The sequence below is a fragment of the Danio aesculapii genome, chromosome 7, assembly GCF_903798145.1.
Source record: "Danio aesculapii chromosome 7, fDanAes4.1, whole genome shotgun sequence".
Taxonomy (NCBI): domain Eukaryota; kingdom Metazoa; phylum Chordata; class Actinopteri; order Cypriniformes; family Danionidae; genus Danio; species Danio aesculapii.
This window is the reverse complement of record NC_079441.1, coordinates 17,309,705-17,333,606: the sequence shown is the minus strand read 5'-3', so window position 1 is coordinate 17,333,606 and position 23,902 is coordinate 17,309,705. Positions and strand designations below refer to the sequence as shown.

At 35.6% G+C, this 23,902-nt stretch overlaps 1 protein-coding gene across 2 annotated transcripts in view; it reads left to right on the top strand.

Moving 5' to 3' along the window:
* Positions 1-23,902, top strand: part of dock11 (dedicator of cytokinesis 11) — a 173,570-nt gene that overhangs the window by 140,738 nt on the left and 8,930 nt on the right. For both annotated transcript variants that reach the window (XM_056461155.1, XM_056461154.1), the window contains 8 exons: positions 3,535-3,641; positions 3,747-3,869; positions 7,246-7,359; positions 11,000-11,146; positions 11,442-11,652; positions 14,750-14,940; positions 17,036-17,133; positions 18,989-19,127. In XM_056461155.1, the coding sequence (XP_056317130.1) occupies positions 3,535-3,641; positions 3,747-3,869; positions 7,246-7,359; positions 11,000-11,146; positions 11,442-11,652; positions 14,750-14,940; positions 17,036-17,133; positions 18,989-19,127 (1,130 nt within the window). The remainder of the gene's footprint in view (positions 1-3,534; positions 3,642-3,746; positions 3,870-7,245; positions 7,360-10,999; positions 11,147-11,441; positions 11,653-14,749; positions 14,941-17,035; positions 17,134-18,988; positions 19,128-23,902) is intronic.

Genomic DNA, 23,902 nt, shown 5'->3' with positions numbered 1-23,902 from the left:
TATATATATATATATATATATATATATATATATATATATATATATATATTAAAAAATTTTATATATATATATATATATATATATATATATATATATATATATATATATATATATATATATATATATATATATATATATATATATATAAAATATAAAAATAACATTGACATGTTTCCAAGGTTGAAACTCTGATTTGGAGATCACATGAGATACTTTCAGTTAACAAACCTTCTAGTGTCCATTCATGTGTTAATCTTGGTATAATTTAAGTAAATCACTTTCGCACCCACCATGATCGCTTTAGATTTTATTGTTAGTAATGCCGTTATAACATGGTAAAAAGTCATTTGTTTGATTTGTCATTACTTTAAAAAGTTATTCTATTAGTAACGCCATTTATTTATAACATTTTTTATTTATAATGTTATTCCCATCACTGGCAGCAACAATAATAAATACTTGTGGCTTGTGTAATTCCCCTCATTTTTACATGCAAATAAGACTGCTGCCCAGGACAAACGCTTTACTGTCGTAGTCTAAATTAGTGGTTTACAATGCAAATGAAAATGCAAAGTCTTGAACAATGTGTTTCGACTACTGGAGCTGTTGAAGATAACATTATAAACCAGTTTTTTGTTGTTGTTGTTTAATTGAATTGGATTATGGATTCTTTTTTGCCAGTTTAAAAAATATAACCGTTAGCAATACAGTTTTGTGACAGATTAAACTTGTGCCAATGCAAAGCTAAAAAGGATGTTGCAGGTTCTGAAATTTGCATGCCTAGAAACCAAAGATGAAAATAACATTGTTGAAATGCGTTTGTTTCAAATTATTTCAAAATTGGATTAATAAGACAGAAAGTAGGAAAAGATAGAAATGTGTGAATGGCATTACATTTGATTTTCAAAAGAATCACTCTAAACGACATTCATTTGAATTTAATTTAATATATATTTTTATTTTATTTATATTAAAGAAGCATGCACAAACCTGCTTTGCAAGCAAAACCGTGACATTTATTTGTTTGAATTTTTTTAAAACTAATTTTTAAACTAATTTTCAAATGACCAAGAATAGAACAAAACATAGCTGTCAATTACTTCAGTCTAAAATTACAAGTATTGGAGAAACAAAGAGAATGTTAATAATGATAATAATTATTATATTAAAAATATATATAAATATATATCTTAGTTAGTTAGTTAGTTAGTTTAAACGGTATTGTCTGTTCTGCTTGGCACAGAAAGGAAAGAAAATTTGTCTTTAACACTGGATTTAAGACAACAATTGCATACATACAACAATTACACAATAACAACAAAAATGTAAAAGCCAAGTTAGCCCCATACATATTACTGCATATAACCACCCCATTTACTTCAAACTGTGATTTAAGTCAACAACTGCAATTGGGATAAATGACTTTTTATAAGCATTTCTTCGGGCTTAAGGAATTCTAAACCTGCATCCGGAGTGAAGGGGATGTGTATTTTCTTTAAAAATCACAATTGCTGTTTTTTCCATAAAGGAGTCAAATACAGTAGAATCTGCAGCGAATGTTGTTTGTGTCCAGTTCTCTTATTTGCCTGATTGATAATTTGTGATAATTTTTTCTTCTGTGTAAGTGTTGTGTTACCAAACCATAAAACAATGTTATATGTGAGAACACTCACTATTAATGTAAATAATAGTACGTACACATTTGCAGAGCATTACTTAATATGGTCAAGATAATCAATAATAGGGTGCCATATCTTATAGAATTGTTTACCCGATCCTCTTAAAGAGTATCTAAGACAAGACATTATTTCTCTGGTCCATTGAATAAAAGTAGGGGGAAGGGGATCAGCAGTGAAAATTAAACCACACTGAACTGAACTAAACTGAATTTCAACTCTGAAAACTGGACTGACACAGTTTCGATTTACTACAACTTCAATGTTAAGCTGCTTTGACACAATCTACATTGTAAAAGCACTATAGAAATAAAGATGAGTTGAGTTGGTTTTGTATGTAATCTTTCCATTTGCTCTGCGCGCTAATAAGGAAGAGAAGGCAAGAATCTTACACTTTGACACAGATAAACATGAGTCTTCTGGGGCATTCCAAATAATATCACAAGTGGTTCTGACCTAATTTATATTAAAGCATAACAGAAATGATATCGAATATTGATCTCTAAAAGTTTTCTAATTTAGGGCAAATACAAAATGTGTGTATTAAAGTACCCTCAGCAGCCAGGACTGGGCGGGCGTTGACGAGAGAGCTGGCAGATGGGACATGGGCGGTGGTAAAGAAATAAACAAAGTCCCCAAAACATCTAACTAACTAAATAAATGAAAATAATATATTATTTTAATATATATTATAATATATTTTAATCAGCATATGTTAGAATAAATATGTTGTTTTATTTTTCAAAATTATATGTGTTGCACTGTATGGGCATTATTTCACCCACATTTTGGCTTCTTTTTTTTCAAAGTTAGTTGAAGTATACATTTCCCATGCTCAACATCTGATGGTCAACTATCTCTGTAGCCACTGAGTTAGTAGCCTGCTTCCCTCTATTTTGATGGTTTGGTGATTGTCTGTACTGTTCTCATGTGTTGATGGATGAGATGGCAAGTGTGTCTGTGCCATGTTTTTATGTTCTGCAGAGCAGGAACCTGCTGAAAAAAAGCATTCATGCTGAGTCAGATTATCTTTTAATCTTTTCCTGTTAAAAAAATTATAAATAAATAAATTTATCATGCTTTCTATGTATATAAAATTACCTTCATAAATGTACTTTCATGTTTAATCTCTCACCCGAATGTAACGAGTTTGCTAATCTGGTTTATGGCACGTTTACAACACGGATAATAATGAGAAATATGCAGATTTCAAAATAATTCTAATGCCCAGTTCACATTAGATGTGACGCATAATGTCACTAGCTCTACATTACTCGCGGGATGTTTTTGCCTCATGCATGTTTTCTGTTCAAGTTGAATTGTTTGAATTTGCACAAAAGACACGATTGAGGTGAATTCTGCAACTTTACGATGAACACCTGATTAACAATAAAACCATTGACAGCCAATAAGAATCCATTGCTCTTTTATCAGACAGAAGCTCATTATTGCTCAGTTCACATAAGATGTTAAGCATAATGTCACTAGCTCTAGATTACCCGGGGGATGTTTTTAGTCTCGTGCATGTTTTCTGTTCAATTTGAATTGTTTGAATTTGCACAAAAGACACGATTGAGGTGAGTTCTGCAACTTTACGGTGAACACCTAATTAACAATAAAACCATTGACAGCCAATAAGAATCCATTGCACTTTAAAGAGGGTTAACATTTATAGTATCAGACATCAAAACCGCCGCTCATGCCTATAGATGTAATTTACAGATCAAAACTGTGAGTTGATGTGGAAACTAATTTATTTATGAATATATTTATAATATTTTGTCCAAACAGGCAGTTAATGTAGTGTCATGTCTTTTATATCTACAGCATAGTTAAACAATGTATCTCAATGTTTCAGAGCTGTTCCCCAGTGGACTGGCAGCTTTTAAGAGAACCACCCAGAACATTGATGAGGAAGGAGCCATGAAAGAAGACATCGGCATGCAAGATGTGTACTACACTGAGGTAAAACACACCAGCTTTTTTAGCAATGCTAAAAAAACGTTTTATCAGCAGTGATTATTAAAGCCTGTCAGAAATGTTGTTTAAAAGTGTCGTTTTGTATTACAGGACGTCCTGGTGGAGCAGTTGGAGGTGTGTGTGGAGAGTCTATGGAAAGCTGAGAGGTTTGAGCTCATAACACACATCGCCAGACTCATCATTCCGGTTTATGAGAAACGACACGAGTTTGAGGTAAGAAAGAATGAAGTGGTGTCGCAATCATGCTGTGCTGCTTCAAACAAATGTGCTAATATCCTGTAAGTTCCACTTGCCCAATTCTTTGATTTCTTTCTCAATGCTGTGACTCTGAGACTCTGCAGCCCTTGTGGCAGACGTCAGACAGAAGCTCATTAGTTAGGCCTGGGTTAACAATGAGCAGACAAGAAGCAAGTCGGTTTGTTTGTGTGAACATTGAGGGATTTTTCTCAGCCATTATGAACCGAGCTTTCATCTGTTTCACTTTCACCCTCAGTTAAATCTGGAGAAGATATAAATAAGTATGAAAAACCATGTTGAATGAAAATACTGAGCAATATCTAAAAAGCACAATGTTAGATACTGTTTTTTTGACATCCGGGTGGTTGGGTTTTCTGGTTTTATAGGACATACGGTTACTAAACTTTTTCAGTGTACTATTTATTTCTTGCACTGAAAGCCCTGAGATAATTTCATTTGTATGACTACTATGTTGTTGATCTAGATTCTTGTTGCCAGCATACTTTCTCCTCACAGATAATCATTTCATTTGTGAATCCTTCATCGATCATCGGTGGCAACTGTTTAGAAAGCCATTCACACACAGTCTTTCCCATGGAAACTTTCCTTTAGTGCCAGTGCTACCATGAGAAGACTGACCCTTCCATAAATCTGTTGTGTGTTTAAAACGAGCACAACAGATCCTTCAGAAAGCATTTTAATATGATGATTTGCAGCTCATTAGTCAGGTACAAAATTATTCATACCTTTGACAAATTCTGACTTAGAAATGCTTTTATTCAATCAGTAAGCCTGTAAATGACAGGCTTCTCCTAAAAGACAATAAGACAATGTATAAGTGGCAACATTGTGTAAAAAATATTTACATTATAACAAAAATTTTAAGCCAGAATTTGCCAGTTTGGGCTTGTTTACATACACTCTTTATTAGGTACACCTGTCCAGCTGCTTGTTAACGGAAATTTCTAATCAGTCAATCACATGGCAGCAACTCAGTGCATTTAGGCATGTAGACATGGTCAAGATGATCTGCTGCAGTACAAACCGAGCATCAGAATGGGGAAGAAAGGTGATTTAAGTGACTTTAAACGTGGAATGGTTGTTGTTGCCAGATAACCATGTGGTCAAATAACCACTTGTTACAAACGAGATTATCATCTCTGAATGCACAACACGTCCACCCTTGAGGCAGATGGGCTACAGCAGCAGAAGACCACACCGGGTGCCTCTCCTCTCAGCTTATAACAGGAAACTGAGACTACAATTCGCACAGGCTCACCAAAAATAGACAATAAAAGATTGAAATAACATTTCAGAAATCACAATTTCTGCTGCAACATTTGGAATTTGAGGTCAACAATATGAAAGCATGGATCCATCTTGCCTTGATTTAATGGTTCAGGCAGGTGGTGGTAGTGTAATGGTGCAGGGGTTATTTTCTTGGCACACTTTGGGTCCATTAGTACCTATTGAGCATCGTGTCAACGCCACAGCCTACCTATTACCTAGCATTGCTGAACATGTCCATCTATTTATGACCACAGTCTGCCCATCTTCTGATGGCTACTTCCAGCAGGATATTGCGCCATGTCATAAAGCGCAAATCATCTCAGACTGGTTTCTTGAATATGGCAATGAGCACACTGTACTCTACAGTCACCAGATCTCAATCCAATAGAGCACCTTTGGGATGTGGCGGAACAAAAGATTTGCATCATGGATAAGCAGGCGACAAATCTGCAGCAACCGCATGATGCTATCATGTCAATATGGACCAAAATCTCTGAGGAATTTTTCCAGTACCTTGTTGAATCTATGCCACGAAGGATTAAGCAGTTCTGAAGGCAAAATGGGGTCCAACCCGGTACTAGTATGGTGTACCTAATAAAGTGACCCATGGGTGTTTATCTGTGTTGAAATAGAGCAATCAGACTAATTTTCTTCAAATTCCTCTATCATGCAAACTGTTCCAGCTGTAAAATTTAATTTCCAAACCAAAGACTGCGGGATTTTATGCTAGCAAATATAAATGTGTTTTTATAAATATGTATTTTATTATTCACACTGTTGCTTTGTACATGTAAATATTTAACACCTCATAAGTCATTATGTAATCTGCTGTCAGTTTACATATTTATTTAGATGATTTATATTTCCATTAGATTTTTCCATATTGGTTTTTTTAATGACACCCATTAATTATGAATAGAGTCATATCATTGTGATCATCATGTTGACAATTTGTTGTGACACTTTCTCCTAGTCGGGGTGATTATGATGTGATATAATAATGAGCAAATACTGAAACCAGTTTTACTTTGTGCTGTCTCCTTGTGCAAATAAACTTTTAACACCTCATTTCTAGTCATTAATCAAACTGCTTTTAATGATTTAATTTATTTAAAGCATTTATACAGTTCAGTTCCATTTCTTCTATTTGATTTTTCCATGCCCCTTTTTTCTAGATGATGACACTTATAAATTATGCATCATTTTTGTTACGTTTGTTTTGATGCTGCTTTCAGGTGGTTGTCTGTAGATGTTTGTTTAGACGGCTCCACAAAGTCTAACATGGGATGCACAGTATTTGAGGAACACACATGCTGATGATGATTTTTAGCATAAGCTAATTTACTTTACACGGATAAAAAGACCCGGCTCAGAAAAAAAAACTGTTTGCAAGAGACATTTACATATGTACGATTGCTACAGTAGCTAACACATTTTTATATGAGTGTACATACTTCAAAGCTGATATACAGTAGCAGTCGCGGACTAATGGTTGTCCCTTTCTCTCATTCCCTCAATGATTTTGCGAGTCCAATGTTTCCTGAGGTCAAAAAAAAGAAACATTTGTTGTGACCAACAATGTATGCAAGTTTACAACATACCTTGTTGAAATTCTGTGTTAAACTGCACAACCCAATAGAAATAATACTAATCAAAAGGAAAAGACTTGGCTCTAAATACCTGTAGAACATTATTTATCTTATTTTATTTTATGTTTTTTGCATTCATGAGTAAAATGCTTCGTTATGGGTGTGACTTCCATTGCCACTTGTGTGACTTTTGTAAATCAATTCAATTCCTTTGAAAACCTTGACAGACATTTGAGTATTTTTACAGTACTGTAAAACACAAGCCTACACAAACTTAGAAAGGGTTTTGTTGTTTTGGTGAAAGCATTTGCATGGAATTGCTATTTTGACTTTGATGCACAACTTCTGTTTTCTGTAATAAGTCAGTGTTGTTGTTTTTTTTAGGTAATAATGTTGTAAATAATGTTTAAAGAAAATTATGCTATAGCAGCTCTAACATCTCACACACTCTTATTTCTCTCCCTGTCCTGTAGAAACTGAGGCGATTGTATGACACACTCCAGCGAGCTTATGCAAAGATATTGGAGGTGATGCAGTCTGGTCGACGGTTGCTGGGAACGTATTTTAGAGTCGCCTTTTTCGGACAGGTGAGTTCAAACAATAAACAAACCACACACAGTACAGTATACTTCACCTGTTGTAGGTTTACACTTGCATCATTTTGGCTTGCATTCTGCTACCACTTCACAAATCACTTCTCTCTGTGTGTAGACCATTGATACAGTATTGTGCATCTTATAAATGGCTGACATTTTAATGTGTCTAGACATTGTGTTCATAAATAAAAGGCTCAAAGATGGGTTATCAGCACATTTTAACAAAAAGAAGTTTTTTCTTTTATGGTTACCAATGTTGCATTTATGTGATCAAAAATGTAGTGATAAAAGTGGAATATTAACGTTTGAAACTGCTGTTTTTTGTGCTGTACTGTATTTGACAGGACATCATATTTTACTAGTTATTTTGCAAGATAATAGTGTTCAGCTTAAAAGGCTTAACTAGGATAAATACACTAATTAGACTAGTCCTTGGACAGCAGTGGTTTGTTCTGTAGCCAAAGGATTTTTATTATTATTATTATTATTATTAGCTCTGTTAAGCAACACTTTAAATTTAAAGAAGGATTACAATTTCATATAAAAAGAGGGTGAAATAAACGTACTGTATATACATCAGTGTAACACAGTCTGATTTAGACCTGGCTCCACGGGGGGCAAAAGCTTCACAACAATTTTTTTGCGATGCATTTCATAACTGAGAAAGCAGCATAAATTCAAGATGTGAGATTTCAAATATTTGACCGTAAGCTTTAATAACATGTTTTGGCAAGCCACGCTCATCTACAATCTTGATTAGTATTCAGTTTGGAAGTATTCAGTTTTAATCATTTTAAACCATTCAAGCTGCATTAGATGAAAGAAAACCTAATTCGGCATAGATCGCAGATTTCTGTGCGCATTACGCGTCTCAGCGCGCATTACCAAACGCACTTTGCCTTTTACATCATTTCATGCAGTCGTAGTTCATACAGTAGAATGCAAACAGTTCAGCAGCACTGAGTAGGATAATCGGGAGATGCAACTGGGCCCGCTTAAACATTAAAGCATTTTTCTTCTGATTTAATGCTTCAGAATCATTTCTTGTTATTTATGTTCAGAATAGGTCTGTCACAATAATCAATATATCGACTTATCATACAGTATTTGTACATGACCTCAGTAATTTCTGCTGTTGCAATATGTATTTACAGATTCACAAATGACGATAAAACCATTTTATGAAGACATTTATATTTTTCCTCACGGATATCAAAGTTAAAAATTGGACATTTACTTAAAGGTGCAGGAGGTGATCTGCCAAAATGCTAACCGTTTAGCATAATATTTTTGAAAACACAGTCCCTTCTCTGCCGTTCATAGACACGCCTCCTGAAATCATGAACGCTCACGTTAAAGATGACAGTAGACAACCCACTAGATCAGGGGTCGGGAACCTTTTTTCAGCATAGAGCCATTTCAGATTTTTTTGGCAAATGCATTTTTTTAAAGAGCCATTGGGGATATATACGAAGCATCACATGTTAAGCAAGTCCATGTATTAAGAAAGGATTATTTAAAGAATTTCTTTTTTTTTGCCATCCCCACGAATCATTCATCCCCATGAATGTTGTTTGAATTTACATGCAAGGTTACCATAGAAATGTAAGTTGCATGCCCTTTATTGGTGTTGTGATTCTAGTTAATCCACAGCACCACACACGTGTATTGGATGAAACATCCTTTTATTCTTATTCTTATTCATTTTGCTGTAAAAATATACAATAAAAAGTTAATTCTATTTGGATTTTCAATATGAAACTGATTTTTAGTGACAGTTTTAATTTTTTATTGAAGGGAGACAGAGATATTGAAGGGAGAGCCACATATTTTTGGTCAAAGAGCCACATGTGGCTCCCGAGCCATAGGTTCCTTACCCCTGCACTAGATTATAGGTCTCAAACTCAATTCCAAGAGGGCCGCAGATCTGCACAGTTTTGCTCCAACCCTGATCAAACAAAGCTGATCCAACTAATCAAGGTGTTCATGACTCTTTTGAACACCTCGATTATTTGGATCAGCTGTGTTTGATAGGGTTGGAGCAAAACTGTGCAGAGCTGCGACCCTCCAGCAATTGACCTATGCACTAGATCTGGGGTGCCCAAAAATGGGCCAATGTCCTGCAGATTTTAGCTCAACTTCCCTCAACACACCTGCACGGATTTCTAGAACTTTGCAGGACACCGGCCCCCCAGGACTGATTTTGGGCACTCCTGCACTAGATCATGTCATTCGCCAGTTAAAAAACTTTATAGTACTTTATAATACTACAATTCCCATTGAAAAACTGTTATTATACTGTTATTATATCTAGCACGCTTCAGTTGTGTAGCAAGCAAAACTTGCCATAATGTGCAATATGTCATGCATGAATGGATCGCTGGTTTCACTCTCTGACGCGCTTTGTCCTAAAGTGACTACTGTATACTTAGTGTGTGGCCGGCGGTGTGCAGGAATTACACTTATTACTAAGCTACACTTGCATGCTGTTTCAGACCGAATATTCAGAGCAGCATGATAAACAATATAGGGAGCGCGTCACAGGTTGTCATTGTTCAGAAATGAGCCAATGTGCATATAAAACCAACTTCACCTCAGTAAAGCAGGCTAGGCGGAATAGCGCTATTTACTGATGTTTTGTTGTTAAACTAAATAAAATCTACATTACCGATGCTGTAAAAGCTCCCTTATGAAATTAAAAATAGTCTCATAAATCTTTCGCCTGAATATTTCAGCGGCTGAGCAACACTTCTGTGCATATGCCCATTTGTAAAACAACACAATCTACATCAGCTTTGCGTGACTAAAAGAGTTTTAAAACAGAACATTACCTGTCTAAGAGAAACACTTCAGCCATGGTGTTGTCCATCCTCCAGCGTGCAAAAGTAACTCCAATATTGATTCAGGATTTTCAAAAGTTTTGATTCAGCATTGATGTACAAATCTACAGTTTGGGCTACTTATCAGAATTATAGGAATTGTCAGCCCCACTAATTTTAATTGGATGAACATTTTTTGGTCTTATGCCTCACCCAGATTATAAAAATACATATAAATACATTTAGTTCACTTACTTTATTCATTACTATTGGAATGGGAAGAGACTCTTAACCAGCACAACAAAAATGTTTCTGCACCATTAATAGTACACTTAATAGGACATATATTAGGACTTTTGGATTATTTTTGACATCAAATCACAGAATCTAAATAACATTAAGCATGAAAAGCCTTAGTCCCTTGAAAGTGTTTGTGGCTTTTTGCATTATTATGCTGTTGTATAATCATTCTATAATCAGTGGCATAAAATGATCTCAAATCTTATCGCAACAATTTCTGTGATGAAATATCGCACAACAAAAATTATTTATCGTAACAGGCCTAGTTCAGAATGCTTTTATTTTTGTAGAAAGATAGAAAGTTCTGAAGAAGTAAGAAGAAAAAATAAATCTTGTAATACAGCAGTCATTTCATTTTTATCTAAGTGCCTACTTGTAGAATATTAATATCTTTGGAATAAATAATTTCTGAGCCTTTTAAACAGTATTGTATGTAAACACTGCACATTAGCACAACAACATTAGCAACATCACATCAGTGTTCATTTGTATGTATTTGTCTAAACAATCAGGGCTTTTTTGAAGAAGAGGATGGAAAGGAATACATCTACAAAGAGCCAAAGCTCACAACTCTGCCTGAAATTTCCCATCGCCTTTTAAAGCTCTATGGGGAAAAGTTTGGCTCTGAGAACGTCAAAATCATCCAGGACTCCAACAAAGTAAGAAGTCATTTATTTCCATTTATCTGTGCAGCTTCCTGTATTGAGATCAAGTGACCCTGAAGGGCCAAAGACGCAAGTCATCGTCCAGGAAAGAGCTGTTTATCTTAAAAACAAACATTTGGATGAATATCCAGTTTCCTGGTTTTTGCGTAGATTTGAGCATTTAACATTTGCTAAAGGATTATATTTATTAATGTTATCTTTATTAAATGTTGTCATTTCACATTTTTAGTTTCAAAGTAAACCATCTCAATTTTTATAATTTTTTTTAAATGAAACTTGTTACCCACAGGTTAACCAGAAAGATCTGGATTCGAAGTTTGCCTATATTCAGGTCACGTATGTCAAGCCATTCTTTGATGAGAAGGAAATGATCGAGAGGAAGACGGATTTCGAGAAGTGCCACAACATCCAGCGTTTCGTCTTCGAGACTCCATTCACACTCACAGGGAAGAAACAAGGGGGAGTTGAAGAACAGTGCAAGCGGAGGACTGTACTTACCAGTAAGCTTACAGCAGACTGCAGGAGATTTGGCTTTTCTTTCAGTTCAGCTTATTCTTTTGACTTTCACAATATTTTTATAACCCGTACAATTGGCGTTCATGATTCGGTTATTGTTTTTTTATATCCCCATTAGTCATTTACCAATGTAATGGCTATTCTTTCTGGGCTCCAACAAATAAAATTACAAATTTACTTTGTCATCAAAACCCAAACAAAAAAAACTTAATTTACATTGAGATAGCGCACATGATTCGTTTGATGTTTTAGATCTCCATTAGCCATTTACCAATGGAGTGGCTATTCTTCCTGGGGTCTAACAAAAATCAACCAAAAACTACTTTGCATTGAGGTAAAGCAATAGAAACAATACCAAAACCAAATAAAAAGACAAATTTACCCTAAACTATAACAATAGGCACTAATGCTACAGCCAAATAAAGACAAATGTACATTAAAGCATAACTATAGAGACCAATACAATAAAACACATCATTAAAAATTCATTTAAAACAAGGTATCAATTAACTAGATACTGTTTCATTAAGTATTTCTTTAGTCATTTTTAAAACCTTATTTACTGATTAAAGGATGTGTAATGTAACTCATACACAGTTAGAAACTCATAACTGTGAGTAAAACATTTGTTTTAAAGTATTCAGAGAATTGTAAGATTGAAACTCAAGATTTCTCCTCATGAGAACCAGTAAACTTTCAATGACAGGAAATTAAGTCAAAATGTTTTGTGGATATAAAAAAACAAGAGACAATGGCAACCCTCAGAGGACAACACAAAATTTTAAGCAATACAAAAATGCACTTCATTGAATATGTATTTTACACATTAGAGGTGTAAATCTACACTGGTTTCACGGTTCGGTTAGGTTATGATTATCATGCCATCGATTCGGTTCAATTCGATATCTCAGTGCATCATTGTGCATTGACGATGCTTTCTATATACAATTTTACATTTTACTAACCTGAACCCTAACCCAATACAAGAATTAAAATGCATCATTTTTAAATACATTTTATATGTATTTGTAGTACAATATTGTTATTTAATACAAGCAGTCAGATATATGAACTGTCCTTTAATTTTTACCTGCTCACAGAAAACACTCTCCATCAAACAAAACTCAAGGACATACACAGAACAACATGAGCATTTAAAGCAAATAAATAAACATAAATATTATTCTGCTTGCCTTTTGATAGTTGTTGAGCGAGTTCTTGAATGCATATTATTGGTCACGCACTCAACAGAAAGGGCTGCGATTGGCTCTAACGCTCTGGTGCTGTTCACCGATAAGCGACACTGATAAACGGTTAAATTGAAACAGTGTAGTTCAGTTTTTTTTAGAGTTAAAGTTCAGTTCAGTTTAGTTCAGTTCAGTGTGGTTTAATAATCACCACTGAGAGTCAGAACACTGAAGAGCAAATCCATCGATGCGCAGCTCTACAGATCCTGAACCATGCAAGCCAGTGACGACAGGGGCGAGGAACATGTACTTTACCAATTGGTGAAAGTGAAGAATTAAAAACCCTCAAGAGAAACCAGGCTCAGTTGGGCACGACCATTTCTCCACTGGCCAAACGTCTTGTGCAGAGCTGCAGTCTAGGTGCTGGAGAAACTAATCGAATATAATCTTGTCACAAACATAAAGGAAGCGCAGACTCCACTTAATCTACTGGATACAATGAATTTTCAGGAGAATTCAGAATGAATGAAAAACTTAACACTTTATTTTCCAGATGAAAATATATCGTGAATTCAGAAATGTACAACATCCATTACTCAAAGATAAATCCAAGAGTTAGATGAAGAGAATAGATCAAATAGATTGCAGCATATAAGTCTCTGCAAAAGTTTAGAGACTCACAACGCTGCAATGGGACATCTTGCTCACAAGATTCCAATGACCTACTGCATCTCACTCCTTTCCCTTAAATATTTAACTCAGAACAAACAGCCATACATTTAAGACAACAAATGCCTCAAAAAGCCCCTTGATTGGTAGTAAGTTTGAGATGTGCTCTGGGTGGAGCATCTGGCAAAGATTTTATCAAAGCCAAAAGCCAGATCAACATATACAAGCGAGATAGTGAAATATTACAGTGAAATTGAGACCATTTTTCCAATCACACATAGACTTTTAATGTTATACCAAACATTAGTTGGACATTTTATGTGAAATGTGAGTGACCTGCTCTGATGGAACTGGTAAAGTAAAGGTCAGGAAGGGGGGCTCAGGGTGAAAGGAGAGGAGTGAGCGTTCACACATTCCCACCTGGTGAGGTGTAGAGCCAATTGTTTCTGTGTTTCCAGCCCATGCTTGTATTGTCAAAGACATCGGTGTATCTGTGGCATCTCAAATCTCAAATATAACTCTTAGAAACCTGCAGATGATGTGTTATTGTAAAAAAGCTATACAAATAAACCTGAATTTAACGTTGCGAGGAAGACAAAAGCATTTACAGTAGCTTGTATAATTTTGCACTACATTAAAAAACAATTACTCCATTTAAGCATTTTTATCTTTAAAATTTTGTTGACATGTTACATCCACTAAAACCAAGCTAACTTACAAAACACTCACAACAGAGGCCCTTTCCCACGTCATTACCATTTCAGAAGTGACTCATGTTGTTGAAAGTATGCTGAACTAATTAACAATTGAAAGTTGGCCAGTTTTACATGCTACTTCCTCATCGTCTTCACGACATGAAGATGATTCAGTCAATGTAAATATTTGATGGAATTAGTTTTGCATGATCATTAGCAATGGCACGTTTCCCACGGGCCAAAACACAGCTATTCAGCACACTGACACGCATATGTGTGACAACTTTTGTGCACCAACTTAAAACATCAGCTAGAACAATAGCTGTTGTGTACCACAGGCTTATTGTTTCACAATCGTCAACACTGACAACAGCAGGTGCGTGGCTAGCTGTGACATCCATGACTCAGACATGAAAACTTATCAGATCCCGATTGCTATCTTTTGTTTGGGTGATGCAGTTTGTTTGTTTTCAGATTCAGCAGCGTATTGTTTTGTAGACCATTTGTATTTTGTGTTTGTGTGTCTGCAGCGGCCAACACATTTCCCTATGTAAAGAAGCGCATCGAGGTGGTGGGAGAGAAGCACACGGAGCTGAAACCCATCGATGTGGCCATAGACGAGATGAAGGAGAAAAGCTCTGAACTCGCTAAACTCTGCTCTAATCAGGAGGTCAACATGATCACCCTTCAGCTCAAACTGCAGGGCTGTGTTAGCGTGCAGGTACTAGTGTTACATAACAGACCTTTTAAACAATGGTACAGCTATTAAAAACATAAAGAGAGCACTTGGAAATTATCTGGTTTCCTGCATTTACACAATATATCATTTTAGCATCAAAATCGCACTGTGCACATTCGCAATAGTCACATCGCAGGATATACACAATGTTGAGTCTAAATTATATATTACAATTTTTGTCTTGTTTCTAGTCCAAAAATCTCAATTCCAAAATGAAAACAGGATTATTTTACTTAAACCATTAGCTCAAGAGTGGAAGAATAATTTTTTTCAAGGGGCCACATTAGATTCTGGAGCAGTTTTAGAGGGCCAGACCAATACTACTGTTGTCATGAAACTGGAATTCGATACCAATCGGTACTGAATTTTTAAAATCATCCAATTGTACCATTGTGTTCACGTGCTTAACAGAAATGACTGTGATTGGTTGTGAAGGTCATCAGTTACCGAACTCACCGCTGTTTACTGAGTGTAACCATAGATACAGGGACACTGGGGCATTTTGCACGGTCAATTAAGCTTATTCAATTCACCTATAGCGCATGTCTTTGGACTGTGGGGGAAACCGGAGCACCCGGAGAAAACCCACACGAGCATGGGGAGAACATGCAAACTCCACACTGAAATACCAACTGACCCAGCCGAGGCTCGAACCAGTGACCTTCTTGCTGTAAGGCGATCATGCTACTCACTGCTACCCACTTTTGAAAATTATTATTATTTAATTTATTTTTTGGTAAACATTGTGAAATGCGCTGCCTCTGCACATTTGACAGGCCTCCTCTGTTCCTGTTTTTGAATATCATCTATGCGCGTGCTCACTTTGGCCTTTAGCACAGCATGAGATGTTATGAAATTTTAATTGTTTTATTTTTGTTTACTATTTTTTAATTATTTTATTGTATTTCTTTATATGCTTTTGTTTTTACTTTTTATTTTATTGTTAGCACTTGGGTCAAGTTTGTTGTTTTAAAGTGTGTTATAAATGAAGTTAAATGAAGTTGCGGTTGATTTTTTAAATTTATTTATTTATTTATTTTTAATCCATTCAGGCGGGAGCTCTAAGCTTAGCGTAAATCATAAAATCAGATTAAACCATAAGCATCTCGTTCAAAAATAAATAAATAAAAAAATCTATAAATGTTCTAATTCAAAGCTTGACCCTTTAGTTGATACATGATGTACTAAGAGTGATGGAAAATGAAATGTTACTATTTTCTTGGTCAGTGCTGCTAGGAAGTATACATTCCTTCTAATAATCAAGGAACTTTGCTGCTGTACCATGGCTGCAGCAGGAGCAATGATATTATACAGTGCCTGAAAATAGCCCACAGCTAGGTCAAGCTATATAATATACAGTAGTAAAATTCTAAAAACTTTTTTTTTTCAAATGAGATGCTAATGGTCTAATCCAAATCAATGATTTATGCTAAGCTAAGCTAAAAGTGCTCCCGGAGATCGACTGAATGGATCAAAACTGTAAAAACTCTACTGTTTAACTCTAGGGGAGTTGTAAAATAAGTGTTTTTCCAATAAAGTGGAGTGTTTTTTTTAAACATCTTAAATGATGTAACAGATCAAATGTCAGCAGGTTAAATATTATTATTAAGACCACACGATACCAAATGTTTTAACTTCAGAAGAGTTAGGAAAGCAGTGTTTAGTAGAATAACCCTGATTTTCAATCATAATAAACAGAAATATATATTTTTAACAAGTTATACAATAGAATAACTGTTGCATCCAAACATCAATTATTTTGTTATATACACGATAACAATGTATATATGTGCCATGCACAAACGAACAAAGCGTTGACAAATATAAAAGAAGCTCATTATAATTCAGCATGAACATGCCCTTTATAAATGCCAGTAAAAGCTTTTACATCTAAAACTCATTTTAATTGAATGCAAAACATAATTCCTGTTAGCCTAGGATTATAATATGACCATGTTTCTAGCAGTAGTGCATTATTTGTCATTTGTTGTAATATTCTCTGAGCGGCTGGTCATTGATTATATTTTATAGGCATTAATTACATGCATCTTGTGCTGTTTTTGGCCTTGTGGCGCAGGTGAACGCAGGACCGATGGCCTACGCTCGAGCTTTCCTGGATGAGTCCAAAACAGGCCAATCTAACAAGAAAGTCAAAGAACTCAAGGAAATATTCAGGTATGGTTTTTACCCTAAAGGGATCTGATTACCGTGTGGGTAGATGACAGGGGAAAGCCAACAGGAACTTAAAAGCAAAATCTATATGGGTAACAGATTTGCATTTGCTTATCTATATGGGTAACAGATTTGCATTAAGCACATCACAAAATGTATAAATCTTTTTTTATTTCTATATTGCTGTTTCAAAATGTAGATTGTGTTAAATTAGCTTGACACAGATAAGAAAAAATGAAAGAGACTTGAATGACAATATGTCAGATTGTGTCCAGCTAGTCAATCAAAGAATGTAGAATGTATATCATGTCATGTCATGTATATTATACATGTAGAAAGCATATTAGATGTGGGCAAATTAGTTTGGTGGACACAAATGGTCATTGTCATTAAGTGTAACGTTCTTATTAAAGCATAATGTTTTTATTATATTCATAAATATGAAATTGGTAACAAATGGGTATTAAACTGGCTGCCAAATGGGTAAAACCTAGTGGTTTGAAGGATAGTGGAAAGTATTTAAGTATTAAATTATCAAATAAACATTATAAGTTTGGAATTTTGTTCTAAATATGCCTAATAAAATGATCTGTTATGTAAATAAATGTTACTCTAATTTAATTTAGTCTGTAAATTATGTTTGATAAAATTAAAAAGGACATTACATTACATTTACATAAAGTATAAATACTTTCAGACAGCGGATGCCCTTCCAGCTGCAACCCAGTACTGGGAAACACCCATAAACACTCACATTCACATACACTATGGCCAATTTTGTTTACTCAATTCACCTTTAGCGCATGTCTTTGGATTGTGGGAAACCTGGAGCACCCGGAGGAAACCCACGCAAACAGGAGGAGAACATGCAAACTCCACATAGAAATGCCAACTGACCCAGTCGAGACTCGAACCAGCGACCTTCTTGCTGTGAGGGGACAGTGCTAACCACTGAGCCACCGTGCCGCATTCAAATACATACAGTATAAAACGACACATCCTGATGTACATTTTTTAAAAATTAAATAGTCTTACACTTTTATTGCTTGATAGCCTGATTTTTCGTCCAATATATGCGAGAGATCTGTACTAGTATACGTCCTAACTCCTTTATCAATGAGCTTGGCATTAATTTGCCTTGTTTTAATGGGACTTTTAAGCTTTTCCTGATTTTAATCTTGTGATTGGCTCATCCAGGAAGGTTTTCCTCTGCGTTCTAGAGAACTGTCGTTCAAGAGAACAGTCACCGTTCTAACAATAGCTGCCTAACCAACTGCTCTCCCTGTTTATTTAACAGCACGTATCAACTTGCCATTTTGCAGGAATGTATGTATGCGTTATCACTCTAGAGCATCTCATTCTTGGAAACGACTCAGGAATTTGCGGCTATGGCACTCTCATTGACAATTATATGACAGTTTTACTCTTCTCCAAATACAGGATGTTGTATTACAGCTTTACCTTGTAAAAGAATCGATTTATCTACTTATTAAAATAGCATATTGGTTCATTTGTTACTAGAAATGACTGCTCATGATACTAGCATACACTCTCAGAAATAAAGGTACACGAGCTGTCACTGGGGTGGTACCTTCCTTTTAAAAAGGTACACATTTGTACTTGATGGGTCCATATTGGTACCTCAAAAGTATATAGTAGTACCTACAAATTTTAAGAGGAACACTTTTGTTCTTTTTAGGAACGTATATGTACCCTTTAGGTATTAATATGGACCTTTTAGGTACAAATTTGTATCTTTTGTAAAGGTGCCACCCCAGTGACAGCTCTTATACCATTATTTCTGAGAGTGTATAATATTTTTGTTATTCATACATGTTTGTGTTTATCTGTGTTGTAGGCAGTTTGTTAATGCTTGCAGTATTGCTCTGGACATCAATGAGAGGCTCATTAAAGAGGATCAGTATGAATACCATGAAGGACTGAAGGCGAACTTTAAAAGCATGGTGAAAGAGCTTTCTGAGATCATCCATGAGCAGGTATGTAGACTGGTCTTAACCCAAAATATGCTTTTTCTGCACAGCAAATTTAAGTAATTAAGAAACTTTTATGATTATATGTTGTATATTGTATATTTAGTATAGGTTTTGCCATGAATATAGCCAATACTGCTGATATGGCATTAAAACAAACAAATAAATAAATAAATAAATAATTTCCCAGTGCTGGGTTGCGGCTGGAAGGGCATCCGCTGTGTAAAACATATGCTGGATAACTTGGTGGTTCATTCTGCTGTAGTGACCTCGGAATAATAAAGGGACTAAGCCGAAAAGAAAATGAATGAATGAAGAAATAAATAAATTTAAGTAATTAATAAAGATAATGGGCGACACGGTGGCTCAGTGGTTAACACTGTCACCTCAATTCAATTCAATTCACTTTTATTTGTATAGCGCTTATACAATGTAGATTGTGTCAAAGCAGCTTCACATAAAAGGTCACAGTAAATAGGAACAGTGTAGTTCAGTTTGTAGTGTTTAAGTTCAGTTCAGTTTAGCTCAGTTTAGTGTGGTTTAATAATCACTACTGAGAGTCCAAATATTGAAGAGCAAATCCAACGATGCGCAGCTCTACAGATCCTGAACCATGCAAGCCAGTGGCGACAGCGGAGAGGGAAAAAAAAAACTTCACTAAAGGCGGAAGTGAAGAAAAAAAACCTTGAGAGAAACCAGGCTCAGTTGGGCACGACCATTTTAATTTCTCCGCTGGCCAAACGTCTTGTGCAGAGCTGCAGTCTCAGTGGCGGAGGCTGGAAGCTGGCCTCAGCGAAGACTCGTCTGTCTCTGGAGCGTCATAGGAAACAGTCTCATGTTCTCCACTCTTCCATGACCATCGCAGTAGTTGTTCAGGATTCGGCCAGGTCCAGGATATGGAAACCTTGGGATCATCTCGTCGTTGGTCTTGGATCGAATCAGTGACTCTGCATAGTCTGAGGGCCTCGGGAAGAGTATCCCCAGGTGGAAATGGAGAATAAAGAAAATAATTAGCGTAGCTGATGTTCACAGTGTATATCAGCAAGATGCATAACCTGTGTGGAAGCCCCCTAAGTGGTGCACTAAGTGTATGCTTTACTGAACAGATAGGTCTTTAATCTAGTTTTGAATTGGGAGAGTGTGTCTGAGCCTCGGACGTTATCAGGAAGGCTATTCCAGAGTTTAGGAGCTATAAATGAGAAGGCTCGACCTCCTTTACTCGACTTTGCTATTCTAGGTACTACCAGAAGTCCTGAGTTTTGAGATCTTAAAGAGCGAGTTGGATTGTAGCGAGACAGAAGATTGGTTAGATAAGCAGGAGCTAGATTATTTAGAGCTTTATATGTAAGAAGCAATATTTTAAATTCAATACGAAACTTAACAGGCAGCCAGTGTAAGGAGGATAAAATTGGGGTGATGTGATCAAATTTTCTAGACCTGGTTAGAACTCTGGCAGCTGCATTTTGTACTAATTGAAGTTTGTTAATAGAGGATGCTGGGCAGCCAGCAAACAGAGCATTACAGTAGTCCAGCCTAGAAGTCATAAAAGCATGGACTAGCTTTTCTGCATCTGAGATGGATAGCATACTTCGTAACTTAGCGATATTTCTCAGATGAAAGAAAGCAGTTTTTGTGACATGGGAAATATGATTTTTAAAAGTTAAATTGCTGTCTAATATGACACCCAGATCTTTTATAGTAGAACTAACGCTAACTTTGTATCCCTCTAATTGTAGATCGAGTTGTGAGATCTGCTGTGTACAGGATTTAGGCCCAATAAGTAATAATTCTGTTTTGTCTGAGTTTAAGAGAAGATAATTGTTGGTCATCCAGTCTTTAACATCTTTAATACACTCAGTTAGCTTGGACAGATTAGACGTCTCGTCAGGTTTAGTTGAAATATATAATTGAGTATCATCTGCATAGCAGTGAAAGCTGATCCCATGTCTTCTAATAATGTCTCCCAGGGGTAGCATGTATATTGTAAACAGTAAAGGGCCTAAAACTGATCCTTGAGGCACCCCGTATTTTACTGGGCTGATTTGTGAAGGCTGTCCATTTATATTTACAAACTGGTAACGGTCAGATAAGTATGACTTAAACCATTGTAGGGCCTGTCCCTGGACACCTGTAGACTTTAAGCGATTAATAAGGATACCATGGTCAATGGTGTCAAATGCCGCACTAAGATCGAGTAGAACTAATAGCGAGATGCACCCTTGGTCAGCAGCTAAGAGTAAATCGTTGGTTATTTTCACTAATGCAGTTTCTGTACTGTGATGAGCTCTGAAACCTGACTGAAACACTTCAAAAACATTGTTGGTCTGCAGAAAGGAGCATAATTGAGCAGAAACAACTTTTTCTAGTATTTTAGATATAAATGGAAGGTTTGAAATAGGCCTATAATTAGCTAAGTTGCTGGGTTCCAGTTGTGGTTTCTTAATAATAGGTTTAATAACAGCTAACTTGTAAGGATTTGGAACATGGCCTAAAGATAAAGAAGAGTTGATAATGTTAAGAAGAGGTTCTCCTATAACAGGTAGCAATTCTTTCAGTAACTTTGTTGGAATTGGGTCCAATATACACGTAGCTGATTTAGAGCTATTTATAATTTTGTCTAGCTCTTCCTGTTCTATGATTTTAAAGCACTGTTGGTTATTTAGATTCAGTGGAGTGTTTACTGGATCTGAAGTATAAGGCGGTGCAGAAAGTTTAATATCTCCTATTTTCTGTCTAAAGCCTTCTATTTTTATCACTGAAAAAATTCATGAAGTCATCACTACTAATTTGCGGTGGAACGTTTTGTTCCAAAGATGACCGATTATTTGTTAATTTCACCTCACAGCTGGTTCGAGTCCCGGCTGGGTCATTTGGCATTTTTGTGTGGAGTTTGCATGTTCTTCCCGTGACTGTGTTCCCCCACAGTCCAAAGACATGCGCTAAAGGTGAATTGAATAAACTAAATTGGCCGTAGTTTATGAGTGTGTGTGTGTATGGATGTTTCCCAGTACCGGGTTGCAGCTGGAAGGGCATCCGCTGTGTAAAACATATGCTGGAGAGGTTGGCGGTTCATTCCGCTGCGGCGACCCCTGATGAATAAAGGGACTAAGCTGAAGGAAAATGAATGAACGAATAATAAAGTTAATATTTACTGCTATTTTTAGTATTTGGCAATATAGCAAATAGTAAAACAATTAAACAGAAGGTTAACCAATTTAAAATATAAAATTTATTTTTATTAAGTAACTACAAAATGGTTCAATTAAGTATTTTTTTTGAAGTGCACACTGCACAGTACATAAAATCTGTGGGAAACAAAAATCGAGAATGTTTATTTTACTAGCGCACATTATGTTTTACAATTGTGAGTTTATAGCGGTGTACGAGTATACATTACGTGTCTTTAAAATAAAAAAATAAAGTTTAAAAAATTATACAACACTTGATGGAACTATTTGTTAATTAATACGTTTGATGTTTTACACACTGTATTCTTAACCTCACCTCTCTTACCATTTGTTTGCTATGAGGGAATGATGTGCAAAAAGGAAGCCCCGCCTCCTACTCAATATTCCATTTCAGTACATCGACACACTGACAACGTCCGATTCACAGCCTTTAATTAAATGTTAACTAATTAATAAACTAATTCATTTCTATTTTTGCAATATATCTCATGAAATGCATCTGGCAAACAGTTTAAACATCTTCCATATATTCCGAAATATGTAACCGTATATTTACTCAAAATCACTAAACGTATAACAGAGCTTTTATTAATTGTAAATTGCATTACGCTGCGCTGCATTTTCATGTTAACATGCTTTTGACAGACATGCTCACGTCCTGCATTTTTGTGATATCTCTCATCTATGAGAGCGCATTATAAAACATGACTCTTGATGTTTAGGGTCAGGAAGTTTGCACTTTCTTTTTTCCTTTCTGCTGTTTGCGTCTTGTGTTTTTCTACATGCATTCTGTTTTAAATTCCTCATTAGTATTAGTGATATAATTTATGTAGCTGTACTTGATTGAGCACATTTACATGCGCATCACATATTTTCGTTCGTGTTTCGTTGGTTTGATGGCAACACTTTAATGTCAAGACTTTTGGGTGAACTTGTGCTTTAATTCCCAAAGTTTAGTCATCATTTACTTGTCTTTCTGTCTTTTTCAGACCACTATTTATTTTTAATAATGTATGATAATATTGATTGTAATAGTATTATAATGGCAGATAATATTGAATGACCAAAATATTAAAAAAAAAAACACAAGGGGGGGCTAGTATTTTTAAATAGTATATGGGAGAGCCTCCCCTGAAAGTATGAATTATGACAAATATGGCACAAAATGCAATCCACATACTTTTATCTATGAGGTAAATACATCTATTGTGTTCATCATGACAGAAATCTGCGATCAGTGTGTAAGAGTGAACTGTGTTGCTGATTGAGAACCTATGAACGCTCAGTCATGCACAGAGACAAATAGTCGAAGTCTAAATTTTGATTAGATAATACATTCAATTTAGGTTTGTTTTTCACTATTGTAACTTCACTGAACACTTGGAATATGTCAAGTGTCAATGTGATCCTTTTGTGATACTTTTGCCCCTCTTAATTTTCAAATTGCAATTCCAGTTGCTTTTCCCTGCCGTTAAAGTGCAAACAGGACTTTTTTGTGTTGTCAGGAGTTTAAAGATGAAATTAATTAAGATTTGTTTTAGTTTAACTATCCCTTGGAGTGCCATCTAACAAGCATCAGGAGTATCTTTGTAA